The sequence below is a fragment of the Monodelphis domestica genome, chromosome 4 (genome assembly GCF_027887165.1).
Source record: "Monodelphis domestica isolate mMonDom1 chromosome 4, mMonDom1.pri, whole genome shotgun sequence".
Classification (NCBI taxonomy): Eukaryota; Metazoa; Chordata; class Mammalia; order Didelphimorphia; family Didelphidae; genus Monodelphis; species Monodelphis domestica.
In genome coordinates, this window is record NC_077230.1 from 256,083,347 (window position 1) to 256,101,994 (window position 18,648).

The window sequence follows — 18,648 nt, forward strand, 5'->3', positions numbered from 1 at the left end:
GAGAGATGGCTAACAAATATTTACCAAGCACCCAACAAGAGTATAATATTATGTATCATTATTTGTCTCATGTTTCATTTTAATTGACTTTATCTTTTCTTCTTGCTACTATCTACCCCCCTTCTGCTTCTTTCCCCCTTCCTTTTTTCTAGATATATTTGTGGTTCCTATTTTCCCCAAGCTGGAAATCTGGCTGTCCTCTGCTATAACTAACAGTGGTACTGAAAACAAATAAGGGCAAATACAAGTAGAAACCACTCTAGAGGGGAGGTGGAAATTGTTGTGGGGAGCCTGTTAGGTTAGCGATAGTCACATTATCAAAGGAGAGCAGTTTATTAACAATGTTAACATTATACACAATCTATTAGTGGTGAGAATAGTATAACTTGCCATGTATACAAGTAAAAAAAAAGGAAGAACATTTTATTTTATTTAAAATTCTCAGCTTCATTGAAAAATGGGAATTTAAATCTTTATATAAATGGGAAAAACAAGTGGAATTTGGAAAAGTTCTGTTATATTCACCAACATTTCCTAAGGACTAAACTGAAGTCAGGTAATGAAAATACCTAAAACAATCCAAGGACCAAGGGACCACTCCACTGTCTACAATTTAACTTGAAATATTAAATTATTAAATTATGATATTTAAAATATTAGTTTATAACTATCAAAATGTCAAATATAAATAAAATATTTAAAATTTAAAATATTAAACAGATATTGAAATATTAAATTATTAACACTGGTTAAATCACCCAGAACTTTCCAATCTTTGGAAACTAAATGGAAACAATCAATGATCTATGAAAAATACTTACTGAGATCTTATTTTGTGTAGGGGACTATAATAAGTCAATAAGTAAAAGAAGCACTACAACTTTTACAATATATGTATACTGAGGCAAGTTTGCAAAAACAAAGAAAATATAGCTCATAAATGAGGAATTTTAGTTTCCCATTGATTAGAAAACACAATGAATAGGATTTGAAAATTCAGGGGGGATCACGGCACCATGAAATTCATGAGACCATGGAAAAAGAGTCAGAGAGGACACTATAAGTCATTTAATATATGATCATTTCATGAACAGAAAACTGAGCCTCAAAGGTTATGGAACTTGCAAAGATAAGAAGGACGGACTCTGTCTCTGTCTCTGTCTCTCCCTTTTGTTTTCTCTTCCCTTTTTCTCTTTCTTGAGATCTCAGAAATAATCTCTTTTAAAATGGGGCACAAATCAGTAACAAATGAAAAAAATAACTCATGTCTTCCTTACCTCTAGACTCCACAGCTTGGATACACTTCCTCACAAAGTTAAATCCAGCGTCATTTAAGTACACTGAAAATAAAACAAAATCAAATGTTGAAAGTTTATGGTAAACTTGTGTCTCTTCAATACAAAAGTTTCTATTATATTTTCCATTGAACATGCAATGGCCAAGAAACATCTTTGGTTTTTAATGTTCACTAGCATAATGGGTGGTTATTATTATTTTAAATAGGAATGAGAAAGTAGGAGAGAAAAATAGTATACTCATTGAGTTTTTATATGAAGCTGCTATATTAAACATACTGACACCTAATAAAAAGGGCCCCATATCTGCAGTTCATAGGTCCAGTTCTAGGCAACTTATATACATTTTATTAAGTTTTTACTAACTTTATACCATTTTATTTTATTTTTACCTTTTTAAAGTTGATTTCTTTTTAATTATAAACTTGACATGTCAACAAACAGGAATATTTAACATCCAAAGAACAGAAAAAGAGTACATATGAAGCCACAAATCTATCTTATGTATAGGTTGTACTTTAAAATAAACATTACTTTTAATATGGAAGTATTAACATGTACTTTCGGTCATGTATGAATTTTTGTGACCCTTTGAGGTTTTTTTCTTGGCAAAGAAATTGGAATAGTTTACTAGTTCCTTCTCCAGTTCATTTTATAAATAAAGAAACTGAGGTAAATAAAGTGACTTCCCCAGGGTCACACAGCTAATAAGTATCCAAGGCTAGATTTGAACTCAAGAAGAAGAATCTTCATTTCAGATCTGACAATTTATTATGGGGCCATCTAGCTGCCCTCCGCCCAAACCCTTCCATGTAATAAATATTCAAGCAAAACTAACCCACATTTTGGTTGTGTTTGGAAATAAGGTATTACTCTGCCCCCCTCTTCCATCACCTCTCTTTCAAAAGGTGAGGAATGTTACTGCCTTGGCCTTTGCTTTCAGATTTTCATCAGGAATTCTACAATTTATTTAAAGCTTTGGTTATGTGAAATGGGGCTTGCCTTCATGGCTGCACATTGGTTTCAGAATACCTTAAGGCTAATAAAATTTCTTACTCAAAGTTTAAAGGGAAAGACTTCAACATGTAGATTATCATTGAACTAAGAAAAGCTACATCATCTCCTCATTTTATAGATGGGAAAACTTAAAACAAACTGAGGATCACACCGATGAGGTGAGCAATCTAAGATCACACATCAAATGTAGGGTAGAGCTAATTTCCTATTTAATGGTGTTTTCTCTGCATCACATTGCCTTATTCTTTACTATGATTATTGCCCCTAATTTCTTCCTGTCCAGTACATTGGGTACTCACACTATTAAATGGAGATTCCGAAAGTATGAATTAGATCATGCCACTCTCTCATGCTAAACTATCTCTCTAGGCTCTAGATAAAACACAAATGTTATTTGGCAATTTAAAGTCCTTCATAATCTCACTCAAACCTATCCTTCCAGACTGACTGAACACTACTTTTGCTTATGTTGTCTGTATTCCAGTCAAGATGGCCTGCTTGCAGCATCCTGATGACAACATTTCAGTGTCAATTTCTGGATAATTGTGTAAGCTATCCCACCTCAGATCTGTTCCTACTTCTTTCACAACTCAGCTAAGTTTCATCTCCTCAATGAATCTTTCATGATTTCTCCCGTCCACCCTCAATTTGAAAATTACGTTACTTATATGAATATATTGGCTCATAGATCTAGATTTGGAATGAATTTTAGAGGCTTTCTAGTCTGACTCTCTCATTGAGGTCCAAGAGGTTAAGTTTATTGTTCAAGGTCACAAAGGTAGGAAGCAGTGGAAACCAGGTTCTGTGAACCCAGAGTCAATGTTCTTTCCTTATACACTTTTTGTTTTTTTTCTAATATTTAAGATTTTAGAGGACAACAACTACTTCATTTATGTCTTTGCATTCCTAGAGCCTAACAAAGTACCTAGAATATCATAGATTCTATTTTTTAAACCTTTACCTTCTGCTTTAGAATCTCACTCTACATATTATGTCTCTCTATAAAATATATAATATGTAAGTATCAGTTCCCAAGTAGAAGGGTAAAAGAGACCAGGCAATTGGAATTAAGTCACTTGCTCAGAGCATCTTAAACCACTTTAATCTAGAACTTCTCATCTCAATCTTTATCCACTGAGCCACCTAACTGACCCAAACATCAGAGATTCTTAATAAATGTTTGTTAAATAAATGCCCTATTCTAAAAAGATTTTAAAATTAAGCAAATCTTAAGATGGAAAAAACATGCACATATTTTTAAAGATTACCTAGATTTTAACATCTTGGGTGTTAAACTGAGAAAATATATGAACAATTAAAATATTCGAGTTCAAAAATGAACACAATATGATTTTCCCTTTTTATTAAAGAAAGATTATTGAGATGTACATATATATATATCAGAATAGAAATTTTTGGTACTCTTCTAGCATGAGGCAACATTTTAAAGAGTGGCCCTTCTGTTATAAAAGAGATGAATCAAAGCTGCTGAAATTTGCAGCTCTAAGTACACTTGATTGCTAGCATCATTTTATAAATCAGGTCATTTGAGTTCTATACACACAATCAAAGTGAATACTTGGGGGTAGAAAGATGAATTCTTCAGATAAAGAGAAGACCTTAGCTTCTCTTCCAAGCCATCTACTCTGATTGGGTTTGTGCAGGGAAATGATAACAACTAGTTACCATGGCATTTACATAGAAAATTCCAGAAGTGTGTTTATTCCCAAAACTTTACTCTGTAAATTTTCATGAACTCTATCACTTTGCCTAAGAATTAGGCTTTTTTATTTTTGGTTCCTGCTTAACAACTGACAATTATAGTAGAATGAATGTTGCTAATAAGCCCATAATAGGTTACAACTCCAATGTAAATGGCTCTGACCTTAGGTGGCTCACAGGCAAAAGAAAGTCACACAGGAAAAAAAAAAAACAAAACCTCTGAATACTTAGAATGAAGAGATACATTTGTGATTCTTAATAAAAGGGAGATATATACTCTGAAGAAAGAAGCTATTATCCTTCAAAGAATTAAGATTTAGATATAAATTTCCCCCTAAGTACTGTTTTAGTCATCTCCAATAAATTCTGTCATAATGTCTTATTACTGACATTTCTAATGATTCGTTCTTTATACCAGTATAAGTTGGACAATATGTAACAGAGGTCCCTTCTAATTCTGAAATTCTGTGATAGTGTAAGCCACTGATTTTAAAGCTAAAACTCAAAAAAATTAGCACTTTCAAGAAAAATAAGGCAAATATCATATTAACAGAATATTCATTTGTTCATGAAGGACATTCCAAAATGGTTAATTATTCAAAGAACATGAAGCAGTAAGAATTTCTCTAATAAGCTAATGCCAAAATTTGTGTAACAAATGTATCTGAATTATTATTACTACTCTATGAACAAATCAACTTATGTTCCCTTCCAATAATCAAGAGTAGTGTGTACAAGGTGCATTATAAAGGATCAATAAAAGGAAATCTATTTAAGAATGGGAGGTATTCAAAAGTGGAGGTATGCCTTGGAAGGTAATGGAAATCTCCGCACATTAAGTGTTCAAATAAGGACAGGATGACTACTTGTCAGGCATGCTAAAGAGGAGACTATTATTCAGAGAGACATTGGACTAGTTGATCTCTGAGTTTGTGTGGGAGAAGAGAATTCCACAGAGTGCAATTTGATGTCATGTTATTGCATGGAGGTGACCCTGACTTCTCTAAGGCACAATGGATTCGATAAGTTATGCCATGCAGAAACAGATCCAAATGAGCTCCCAGAAAAAGGCTGGCACTGCTTTCTAAGAATCAGCCTAACTAAGGTCAGAGAAGCTTATCCCAATATTGTGGCCACTTGTTAGTGAATTCATCAGCTATGGCAATTTGTGAAATAAAGAAAAATACTGCAAAGTTTAATTTATTTTAAAAAATGTATTTTCACCTTTAAGGCAAGTGGAGCCAAACACAATTATACCATAATATTCCAGATCTTGATACAACCATAAAAGAAGTAGAAATGACACTGAAAGAACAAAGACTGGAAAAGTAGCTAGGTTAGACAGAACATCTTTATAATATTCAAGAAGTGACATGAATGTGAGGCCCTGGAAGGACTGATTCATGAGGTATAAAAGGAGGGGAAAGTAGGAGAAATGAGTTTGGGAGGAGAGTAGGGAGAAGGGGAGGAAACCTCATATGTTATTAATACAAAAAAGGGGGATCAAGAGATCTTCAATGACTACTACTAAGCTATGTAGCCATTAGTACATAAAAATTTTATAAAAATAATCTATATGCATATAGCCCAAGGAAATCTTTGGTGAGATATTATTAGCAAGGATAAGCAGGCTGTTGCAAGCAATATGTCCACAGCAGACTATATCTTTAATATCATACAATTTATGGACAGGTATAGAGAATGAAAGAATTCTCACCTCTTATTGACAGTTCACTATAAAAACAACTTTCAATAAATAAATCATCAATTTGTTAAGCATTAATTATTCAGCAGATGAGACAGCTAGGTGACACTGGGATCGTGTACTAGACCTAAAGTCAGGAAGACTCATGTTCCTGAGTTGAAACCTGGCCTCAGACACTTACTAGCGGTGTGACCCTGGATAAGTCACTTAACCTTGTTTGCCTCTGTTTGCTCATCTGTAAAATGAACTGGAAAAGGAAATACCAAATCACTCCACGATTTCTGAAAGAAAACCCCAAATGGGGTCAAAAGTTGGATATAACTGAAAACCTGAAAAATTCATCAGTTACTGTGTTAGGTTCCTGACCTCAAGGGACCAATATTATATTATACATTATACTGGGAAAAAAAAATTATTAACAAAATACCATGCATTCTTCAAAAATCTTTAAGGTCCCTTCAAATTATATAACAAAATAGATAATTTGTTAACAATAATTAATATCAGATGAGGTACATAACAACAGGGAAACATTTTTCCCAAAGAAGTTCAAATACATCATAGAAGTGATTGGCTAAAGAATCCAAGTTGGAAGATTCCCTATAAACAATAAGTTCCTTTTGATGTTTCTTTTGGCAGATGATATATTGGTTGCATCAAGTTCTAGAATTCTTTAAAGTCCCTTGGACAAGATTCATACCTACTTGGGAGAACTTTAACTAATTATCCACGCAGGAAAAACAACAACAACAAACAAAAAAACATATGAATGAAGAATGTCTAATGATATTAAGTTAGATTGTCAAGCAATAGAACTCATCCATATATATATATATATATATGTGTGTGTGTGATATATATCTTGGACAGATAATGCAAAAGAAGAATTACATTTAGAATTCATCAGAATTAGTAAAAAGAGTTGTATTTTCTATAGACTTGCAAAACTCCTTAAATGACTCTAAATCTTTATCAAATGTATGTCAATACCTCCATGAAAGATATATATTTTTAAGACCAGTGTCATTAAATGACTAAAAATTATACAACACCAAGAATCTTCAACAACTTGGAATAGAACATTTGTCATAAGTACTAAACTAGTTTGTTGAAAGAGTAGGCCCTTTTAATAAGAGGGGAGAGTCATTAGGAAATGAAACAAATGGGGGGAAAATATACATGAGGAGGATGTAACATACAGCAAATAATGAACAAGAAAGAAGTTGAATGAAGGATGTCCTTGAAGAAATATTATGATCAAAAACAGAAGATGAGCTGGTCACCTGGCAAGCACATGGGTTAGTAGTTGGAATGTGTGCCACTGGTATACTTGCTATCTTAAAAGAAAGAAAGGAAGACCCCAAATGTATTAGGTAGATCATTTGTGGCAATAGTTGCACCATGCTTTGGATCACATCCATTTATAGATGCAAATAGACAACAATCTGATACAATGGGAAGGCTTAAATGGGTTTCAACAATACCACATATAACTCACATCAATTATATCACATTTCCATTTAAGGGTTTGTAGGTGTAGTATATGATTATGGGGAATTTTATCTCTAAGAAATGAGCAGCATGGTTTCAGAAAAACCTGGGAAGACTTATATGAACTCATGCAAAGTGAAGCAAGCAGAACCAGGAAAGAATTGTACACAGTAATAGAAATATTGTAATAATGATCAATTGTGAAAGACTTACATAATCTAATTAAGACAATGATCAAAACAATTCCAAAGGATCCATGATGAAAAATGCTAACCCCCTCCAGAGAAAGCAGGTGAACACTGAATGAATATTGAAGAATACCTTTTACATTTTTTTGTATTCTTAAGTTTTCTTCAGGAATATGGCTAATTTGGAGATTTAGATTATACATGTATAATTCATATTTGTTGGCCTTCTTAAGAAGGGAACGAACTTGGAATACAAAATGTTAAAGGAATGTTAATAAATTTTGCATATAATTGGGAAATATTTATTGAAAAATAATGAAAAAAGGGTTTGAGTTGGGAGAGGTTACAGAAAGAAGTGACAATCCTAATTGTCACATATCTATCTATATCTATCTATATCTATATCTATATCTATATATTTTAAAGTATGGGGTTTCATGTAAGAGTTTGTGTTCATTTCTTCTACTTATTTTCTTTTCTACTTTAAGGATACATTTTTAATTATCTTTTCTTTTTGATTCAAAATTTAAAGTTGTATTTTAAGATATTTCTATAATACCTTCTTGCAAAGGAAAAAGAAAAAAACCTTATAAAACCTCTCTGGTTATGCTTCAAGTATATACTTGAAGGGTATAAATCACCCTTTAAATGACAAACATTATCTTGAAATGCCAATATTATTACAAAAGGATTTTTCAAATCTTAATCATGATTATAAAGTCATATAGATCATAGATTTAGATCTAGAAAGGACAGTAGATGCTATCTAATCCAAACTTTTCATTTTATAGATGGAAGAATTGAGGTCCAAGTAGAAAAAGTGAGTTATACAATGTCTCAAAGATATGAATGGAAGACTCAGGATTTGAATGCAGGTTCTCTGACTCAAAACTCAGTTCTCCTTCCACTATACTCTGCTGCGTCACTAAAATTCTCCTTTCCTGTTTTATGAATCCTTCCTAGACTAATTCAGAGTTTGATTCTTCTTTCCCTTTGTACCCCTATTACATTATCTATTTATTTTGGTATATTATAGCCTAGGTATTTTTTTAAAGTTAACTATGTCACATAAATACCCAATGGTATACTAAGTATTTGCTCAATTTTCACTGTGAAATTGGTAGATGTTACATTTCATTGTTTGCCTAATCTTAAGAAAGATATGCAGATTCAACTTATGTATGTCTGATCCAATATATAATTGGTTGTTAAACATTTGCCAACACCTTCCCCTACCCCCTCCATGTAAGATATATCTGATGAGAGTTTGAGCAATTTTTGAGCAGAAACTATTATGCTTCCTTTGCCACATTAGTACTAACATGGTTGTTGTGAACTTCGGCTACTGATAAATATTAAATTGAATGAATATAATTGATGGTTTGAAACTCAGAAAGGGCTAATAGTTCTTTTTTGTTTTCCTGCAAGAAAATAGGATGAGAAAAAGGTGACCTAAGATGTCACAACTAATCAGTAGTTGTTCTAGGCTGAATTAGTACTCCAAGTTCCAAACTGTCTCCTCATGAGGTCATGTTGTTTCAGCTTTTCAAAAGGAAAAAAAAAAATAGGTTTGAGAAAAGAAGGGGAAAGAAAGAAAAATATATCACACTTTTCTGGTTTGTGTTTCAAGAGAAGCTGCCTTTAGGGAGATGAAAGAGCCAAGCTACAGGACAGAAAATAGAATAATCTTTGTCAGGAGCAGTTATGTCTCAGAAGGAAAAAGGCAAGAATTAGAAGTTTCTAAGTGGGTCGTGGAAACACATTGACTGTGTTATTTAGCAGAGATGTTTTTCTCCCTTCATACCACAAAAAAAGCATATGATGTACAAAGTAAAGCATAATGGAATCTCAAAAATACCCAATCTATTCTTCAATGTATTCATTGTGTGTATTCAAATAATGCAAGCAATTTTAAAAAGTTGTGAGTTTCATTTGAGTACTGTATTTTTACAGAAGAACACACAAACTTAGAGTCAGGAAAACCATACTTCAGAGAGGTCAAAATAGGTAGCAACTAGTTGTGTGACTTTGGGCAAGTCATCTAACTTTTGAATACCTTGGTTTCCTATAAAATCATGATAATAACATCACTCGACTCTCAAAGTTGTTATGAGGATTAAAGTAGATAATATTTATAAAGTACATAGCTCAGTGACTGCCATGTAGTAGGCACTGTATAAATGTTAGCTATTGTTCTTACTATCATTATGTTTATAATAGTAGAAGACATTACTCAATAACTTACAGAAAAATGGGAAGGAAATTTAGGCTAGCACCAAAATTCAGCAATAGATAATTAAGAGAATTATCAAATTACCTATAAAATTTAATTGGCACATCACAACTGATAGAGAATGAACAACTAAAAAGGCAAATTTTTACAATATCCACATATGTTTCATATGTGCAACTGGTCCTCTAACATAAACAATGGTATTATATCTCTCTGAAATCTTTGGGGTTAAAGGATTTTCATCATGATTGCTGAATTGAGTGAAATGAACAGAACTAGGAGAACAATTTCTATAATTACTACAACAATGCAAATCACAACTTTGAAAGATTTAAGAGCCCTCTTCAATGCAAAGATCAGCCACAACTACAAAGGACTGATGATAAAATGTGCTACCTACTTAAATGAGGTCATGCGTTTGTGTTGCAAAGGTAGATGTATATGAATATCAATATGAACCCCTGGAAAAGACCAGTGCATGAATTTGACTTGTTTGACTGTGTTAATTTGTATAAGGTACTTTCCACTTTTGTTTTTGAGCAACTTAATTACTGAAATAGAAAAGAAATTGAATGTTTAAGTAAATTAAGAGGATAGAATCAACTTTAAAAGGATGTAAAGTACTGTTTTTTTCATATGTGAAGAACATAGTTGATTAAAGAGTCAAGAAAAGAACTTGTGTGCAGGTAAAAACAGATAAAAACTTTAAGGAGAAGAAACAGGGTTTTTATGATAAGGTGTGAGGATACATGAATATTGTGGTCAAATCCAATTGAGAAGTATTTATTGAGGATCTCCATTAGGAATTTAGTTAGCTCATTTGCATATGACTGCTTTTAGTTTGAGAGATAAAAAATCATAAAGTGATGAACAACTGTTTGGTGACTATGGGAAGATTAAATAAGGACACTTGGTTTCCTATCTCACAGAAAGATGGATTTCATGAGTTTTGCCTCCTAAGGGAAAGATGAATCATTGGCAATCAGGAAGCTCTGACCAGCAGAAGAGTTAAGAACCCAACAGGAAGAGTTAAGAAGTTAACATTAGCTGAGTGTGAAGATACTAGAAGAAGCAGTCATGACAGAAAAAAAAAAAAGTTTAGCTGCAGTACTTGAAGCCTGCTAATTGGAAAAGTCATGGCTAACGAAAATGTTGGGAGGAGTCTACTGATTGTAAAACAGCTAATCTCTCCATCCATTTGTACAATTGCTTTCAACTGTGCCCTCTGATCACAGACAGCAAAATAGATGGAGGAAAGATAATCTTTCTCTATGCTTTGCCTTAGGAGTAACTTTGAAGCAAATTGGATGAAGTGGAATCACATTAAAAGAGAAGGGAGCTCAGTTTGTTTACATTGTCCAGAGAGACAAACTTAGTCATCTGCTGTGACAATTTTTTTAGAAATGATTAAACAGAATCCTATGGAACACTTGGCTGCTCTTGACTGCTTTGCCAAGAGTCACACTAAAGTGTTTGCAGTTCTACAGCTTGAGGGAACTACTTGCTAGTACAATAATGCATTTCTTCACTGCTCTTATGAAGGTGATTTTGAGATAAAAGTGTGTATTTCTGTTTCATCAATTTAAAAGTAGCTGAAGAGCACATTTGACCTTCAGGGCTTATAGATGTAACCATAAAAAGAGCTAGCAGAAAGGTAACTTCTTATAGTGCTGGTTATTCCTGAAGGGACAAGGACATCAAGACCTGCAGGCCAAAGTTGAAAGTTATCCTGAATATGTGGATTTTCCTCACTTTTTGACTCTGTGCTAGGATTCTGTATGGGTATATATACTCTTCCTCAAGTGTAAATCTTGAAATCTCTCAGACTTGTGAATGTTAAAAATTTCCCCATCGGGGAATTCTTAATTGGATCAAATTCCCTACTGAAAAACATTCCCCATTTTGATGTGAGAACTCGCCAGGATCAGAAATGGGAGGACCTCTACTCCAACCATACTTAAGACTGCTTTAGGGGAGAAAACTCATTGCTAAACAAAGAACGTACTTGGATCCATGCTTATGGTGGGGCAAGGAGTTCTTTGAGCCAGGCCTGTTTTTAGAATTGATACAATGAGATGCTAGGTACCTAAAAGGGTCGGGCAAGTTTTCACTGGCTCAGACTTACTGAGGAGATTTGTTGACTTAGCAGGAATTCAGATGGGCAGTCCTTTGGAAAGCATCTACAGTGATTGGTAGATGTAGGGACTTAGGGGAGATGACATGGGAGAAAAACCCCTATATAAGAAAAAGCAGAATCTCTTGAGGAGAAATCCTTTTGGAGAATTCCTTTTGGAGGATCTCTGATGAGGATCGCTTGAGAAGAATCTCTTGATAGAGGCTCTGGATAAGGGAAGCTCTTGGAAGACAATCTCTAAGGAGGTCTCCCTGGAGCTCCTCTAAGGGAACTCTGTCCCTCTGGAGGCTCTGGAGAGAAGCCCTTTGGAAGAGTCTCTGGCGGGAACACTCTCTGGTGAAGTAAGCTGAGGTGGAACTGGTCTGGTGTCACTAAAATCCTTGTTTAGTCAGACCTTGTGGTGAGTGTTAAAAAACTGACTGATTTCTCTCTTAAGGCTCAGGTCTAGGCCATATTGGCTTCAGGCCCTTCATACTTATTCCTTTCTTACTCTCTCTCTCTTTCTTTGATTACTCATTGTATTGTTAATTAAAATCTCTATAAAACCCAATTGACTTGGGTATTTGAATAATTGGGAATATTTCCCTGGCGACCACCTTATATTTGATTTAAAACCCAAGACACTGTAGTGAAACATATTTCTGCGGTCAAAATTTACTCACCCTCTCTTATATCTAACACAATTTATATCTTCCACCATTTTAACTCACTACAGTTTAAGACCTCAAGCATTTTAAATCTCACACAAGGGAACAAATTGTTGCATGAATTGTTGGGACCATAAGGCCCAGACTTGTGAAAGAATTGCATTGTATTGATTATTCTTTACTTGTCTTATATCTGACAAAAACTATGCAATAATTACTCTTACTTTTACATTATAACAAAATGCTGTGGCTGATTTTGTATAAATAGGAAACACATCAGTGGGAGGATCAAAGTCTACAGAATACCAGGAGTTTATTTCCCCTGCAACAGGGATGCTGAGTCACAGCCATGTAGTTGGAATCCTTTAGGCATTCCAGACCTGACACTGTGAAGGCAAGGTGGAGTGAGTCATCTTAGAGAAGGAGAATGGTAGTCACATCCAACATTTGGTCTATACTTTGTCCTAATGAAGGACTGATAGTTTTTTGTTGTTATGGGAGGATGGGAGGAAAATGATGGTAACATTAAAAAAAAAGAAAAATAGTTTTTGAAGCATTTATAAAATTACACAGTAGGGAAGAGGGGATTCCATCACTGATGTTGATAGACTGGATGGCTTTAAAACAAAGATGCTGAATTTATCTTTGCTTTAAATGAGCAAGTCTATGATGAAAAGGGATCCATAGTTTCATGACAATACTTTTTGGGGCTTCATTGCATACAGAAATGCCTATGTTAATTAGAATTTGCCAAGTAATCAAAAATAATATTTACTTTTAAAAAAATGTTATCTGAACTGAAGAGGACAACTTGATGAATTGAAAGGTCTTTGTAATCTCTTCAGTTTAAAACTCATTGGATCAAAGATTTGATTTGTGTCTCTAAATTAGGGTACTGAAAAATCTTGTCACGTGAACCCTTTAAACCTAATGAAAAGGCCCACAAACAAGTGAGATTTAATGGGGCAGAGAAAACAGTCAGTTTTCTGTTTCCCTTACACAACAATGCATCTCTATAGCTAAAAGCCTCTTCTCCCTGGAAATGACTACATTTAAATTCATAGGTTTTTAAAGTGGTAAAACTACTTAGGAGATTATCTAGTCACTCACCTTTATTTGAGAGGGGAAGAAAATTAAGCTTAAAAGGGGGAAATGATTTGTCTAAGGTCATGAAGATATTAGGTAGCAGAACTGGAACTTCAAATCCAATACTTAGCTAGGGCAGAATAATAAACAATTAAGAAGCCAGTATCACACCCAAAGCAAGTAGTTGGTTACTTTGTTAAAAAGAGCCTGGCTCTTATGTAGCTATTGTCTTATTACTGGGTTCAAAAAGCAAGGACAGGAAGGAACACCACAAGAAGTCATTATTGTTGGCTGTCTTACATTTCCCTGTTCTCCCAATAAAGACCTATGCTCCATTTCCTTCTTCCTTTATTTGTTCTTTTGATGGTTTCTATTGATGTCCATATAGATAATACAGTCAGGCTAACGTATATAACTATAAGGATATCACCTTCCAGGGAGAACAATCTTCTTTTAGGACCAATGTCTCTGAATACCGTGCATGATGAAAACAAAGATGGCTTCCTTTGGAATAGGTTGAGGAAAGTCATGTGTAAAGAAAAGTTGGAAAATTTTTGAGAAAGAGACAGTAAGACTTGTATCTATCTACTTTACTAGGTCAAGATGAGGGGCTCTAAGAATTTAACTGAAACAAATTTAATATAAACTTTAAAAAAGGGCAGGGAAATGGCCTTTTTTTTGAAAGAAGGTTATTATTTGAGCAAACCATTTCATTTTGATGAAAACCAACTTGCTTTCCTCTTCGTTACTCTAATTGTGCCTTGTGGACACAACTGGGCAAAGAAGGTAAGAATTTTTTTTTTGGTTATAGGCCAACCTCTTTAGCAGGATCTCAAAATACTTCTTTTTCATAGGCAGGATTAAATTCCCACAATTAGTTATAAGTGCTATTTCAACTACATATTTATCCTCTTATGCCCTAGCCAGTTTAGATTTTAAGAATGTGTATGGAAGAACACAATAGTATAGTTGTTGTGTTCCTGGGAATCCATGTTCTCTATCCTAGTTGTCATTCTTATAGGAGGGAGAAAATAAAGGAGTAAGGCATAGACGTAGTTATTAGTATATTCCCCTAATTTGGTGTCCAGTAGTAGGACTCTTCCTCCTGTGAGTCTGAGACAAAAAAAAAATCACAAAGGCATTAGTGAAAAGTAAATTTCTGTTCTTCTGTCTTCTTTTTGAAAATTTCAAGGCTTGGTTGGCCTTTTATAGAAATGCAAACAAATGAAAAAAGAAACAGAACAGAATAAAAGTCATTAAACTTAGTGAAACTTTACAGTTACATACAACTGACAAAACATGTCCTTGTTCATTGAGCCTTCCAGGAATTAAGAAATCCAGACTGTCTCTAGATGATATATATTTTCCTTGTTCTTCTCTATATGTTAAATTTGGTAAAACAAAGCAATGCTTACTTGCCTTTGGAATTCATCATTTTCATTACTGTCTTGTCATTTAAAGTTAAAAGATCATACTCAAATAATCCACATTATCTAACATAGAAAAGAAATGTAATTTCATAGCTAGTATGTTTACAAGACAAATCCTAGAGACTAGTCTTCCTTGGGCCTCAGGGGTATTGTGAATTTCAAAACTACTTCACCCTATTCAGACCATTCTTTAGAAGATGGGATTTAGCTATTTCCTGATCAATAACAATAGAGATACTCTTGACTTTTTTTTTTCCTTTTCACTCTCAGGGGTATAAATATCATCCTGAACCATGATTCTCAGATCCAAAAAATTTCCCCTTCATATTCTAGTGAAACTAACCTATCCCCAGTATATACCATTCCACCTCCCTTCGCCTCGAGCCCTTGCATGGGTAATCTCCAATCCTACTGTCACTCTTGAATTTCAATATAACCCTTTTGTGTACATTTCCTAAAGAGTTCTCAAACAAATGTCCAAAGCAGAACTGGATATTTCCCTCAACTCTTTCGTGCCTTGAAATTTCCTTGATCCTGTTGGGAACTTCATTCTTTCAAGTGATATAACCTTGAAAAGTTCCTTAAATTTCTTTATGCATTTGTCCACAATGGATAAGTTGAAAAGTCTTCTGAATTATTCCAATGCAGTTATTCCAATTCCAATCTCCATTCAATAGTCCTTTATTCCAGCTTTTGACACTTGTGACTGGGCCTGGTTTCCAGTCTCTAACTTTATTAATTTTATCTTCCACAAAGATACCAAAATGATGTTAAAACTGAGCAGAATTTGTCACCTCCTACATTCACTAAAGAATTGTCAAAGGCTTTTCAATTGTTTATAGAGTAAAATACAAATCTTTCCAACTTACCACCCACCTACATTTCCAGTATTATTTCATTTTTTTTCTTCATATGCTCCCTTCTAGTGAAACTAGCCTATTTTCTTTCTATATCAATTCACCTCCCATGTATTCAAGTCTTTGCACAGGTAGACCTCCATGTTCAAAGAAATCTCTCCTCATCTCTGCACTAAAGAATTCTAGCTTTCCTTTCAGGCACAGCAAGTGTTTCTTGAGTGTACCTCTTCCTTCTTCCTTCCCCTCCTCCCTCCCTCTGTGTGTGTGTGTGTGTGTGTGTGTGTGTGTGTGTATTTCTCTCTCTCTCTCTCTCTCTCTCTCTCTCTCTCTCTCTCTCTCTCTCTCTCTCTCTCTCCCTCTCTCTCTCTCCCTCTCTCTCTCTTCCTCTCTCTCTCTTCCTCTCTCTCTCTCTCTCTCTCTCTCTCTCTCTCTCTCTCTCTCTCTCTCTCTCTCTCTCTCTCTCTCTCTCTCTCCCTCCTTCCCTTCCATGCACTTCTCAATTATATTAATACACTTTATCTATTTAATGAACACTGAAGGTGAACATTGCCTGTTACCTCTACTTATGCATTTTAATTGTGTTCCACCATTAGAATATAAACTCCCTAAGGGAAGGAAAAGTTTTATTGTTTGTCTAGCACAAAACTTAAATATGATAGATGCTTGCTTTATCTTATTTCATTGAAATATCAAACTCTCCCATCTATTTCCCAATGTGAAACAAAACAAAACAAAATAAATGTAATAGAAAGGCATAGCATAGAAAAATAAATTCCCATATGTTCTACATATGAAAATGTATGTTTCATTCTGCCTCTTGAGTCCATTACTTTTCCATTAGGAAATATGTAGCATAGATCATCATCAGAGATCTTAAGTCTTTCTTTCAAAGTTTTGTTTGTTGTATTTGATTTTAAAATGTTGTTACTAGATAAATTGCACTCCTACTCCAATTTCTTTTACTTTCTGTGAGTTCATATAAGTCTTCCCATTATATTCATACACCACAATGTCTTCAAGTAGCAGCAAGAAGGCAATGTGGATATAGCGCTAGACCTACAGTCAGAAAGATGTGATTTCAAATCAGGCCTCAAATACATATTAGCTGTGTGACCCTGGAAAGTCACTTAACCTCTGTACTCCTAAGTTTCCTCATCTGCAAAATGAGGATCAGAATAGCACCTATCTCCCATGGTTATATTGAAGATCAAATGGGACAATGATTATAAAGCATGTAGCACAGAGCCTGGCACATAGTAACTGCTATAATTATATTATATAGTTAATAATTATTATAACAACCTTTACAGTGCTTATTATAATCACCCCCACCACCACCACCACCTTAGTTTCAAAGTCTTTGGCACCTAAAAGAGTTGCTGTAATATTTTTGTGCACAAGGATTCTTATAGTAGGTGATAAATGAGTATGGAACTATATACAAATTATATGAAAGAAATTATTTTTGAAGCCTTAATCACATTTCTAATGCTCCTTAAGAAGTCTTCTGTAAAAACTTAATTTTTACACTTCCTCTTGGTATGATGTGCCTGAGTTAATATACTAAGAAGCATAATAGCCCAACCCTAAGTTTTCAGAGCTTATAAGATCAACAGTCTTTCTGGTATTATAGGAAAATTTTAATAGTCAAGGCCTAGAAAAATGTGAGTCTACAATTCATAACCAAATGCAAGTATATATGTTTACTTTTGTTTTTGTGATTACAAGTATGGCATTTATAACTTTTATCTTCTCAACTGTATCATATTAATTGTGCTCATGATATGAATACTCTGAAACAAAATATATTAAGGTTGACTTCATTACTTCTCTAATGGAAAATATGTTTCTTTAAAGTCACACCTCATTTTGTTTCTCATCATGTGCTTTCTGTGCTTTGACAAGTTGCTATCAAGATCTCAGTTCCTATTAAGGCTTACTTTTTTTTTCAGTGATATTCTGGTAAAATAGTATATAGTTTTTTAACTGTATAGCACTATGTGAACTATTAATATCATCATCAATATTACTTATATAAATTTTATTTGATACTTTATGCCAAAAGAATTGTAAAATATTCCAGTTATTAGATCACAAAAGATTTTACTAGAAAGGAAATATAAAGCAAATACTCTAAAACTCATCTATAAAACTTGCATCTGGAATGTGGCATTGTAGCTATGCTTTTCCCATGGAAACTGGAATGCATGATGTTATTAGAAATATTAACTTCATCTCTCAATGGACTGTTTTGTTGCCATTCAGGTTTCTAGCCAAATTTCATATGGTTTAAGAAGACTTTATTTAAGAAAACAAAAACACAAATAAAACCCCTTACCTTCTGTCTTAGAAATTATACAAAGTATTGGTGCAATAGCAGAAGAACAGAAAGGGCTAGGTAACTGGTGACTTGCCCAGGCTCACACATTTAGGAAATGTATGAAGTATCCGATTTGAATCCAGGACCTTCTTGTCTAAAGGTCTGTAGATCTGGCTCCCTATCTACTTAATCTCCCGAGTAACCAATTTGCCCTGAAGAATTCTTTAGAGAGCTAAGCCATCAGTATATTTAGAAGTAGACTGTTCTCAGGATAAAATAATATAGGATAAGTCTAAATCTAGTATATCTTACTATTATTTAAATTTTTTAAAAAAGCAGTTGTTTATAGTGATGTTTTAAAGGGGGGATATCATAATTATTGGAGTCTGTCTTTCTTGATCTTAAAAGGACTACATTGTTCAGATTTATTGAAAGAATTTTCCTAAGCCAAACCGTTTTTAGCATAATCAAAACTGTAGGGAAATCAATGTTACAGATGGTGAAGGATGGTTTTTGTAGAATA

General features: G+C 34.0%; 1 protein-coding gene across 1 annotated transcript in view; it reads right to left on the reverse strand.

Annotated features, from left to right (window-relative positions):
* The window catches only part of ARHGAP42 (Rho GTPase activating protein 42), a 400,535-nt gene that overhangs the window by 62,870 nt on the left and 319,017 nt on the right, over positions 1-18,648 (reverse strand). Inside the window, exon 13 of the mRNA XM_001365340.5 lies at positions 1,278-1,340. Coding sequence (XP_001365377.2) covers positions 1,278-1,340 — 63 coding nt within the window. The remainder of the gene's footprint in view (positions 1-1,277; positions 1,341-18,648) is intronic.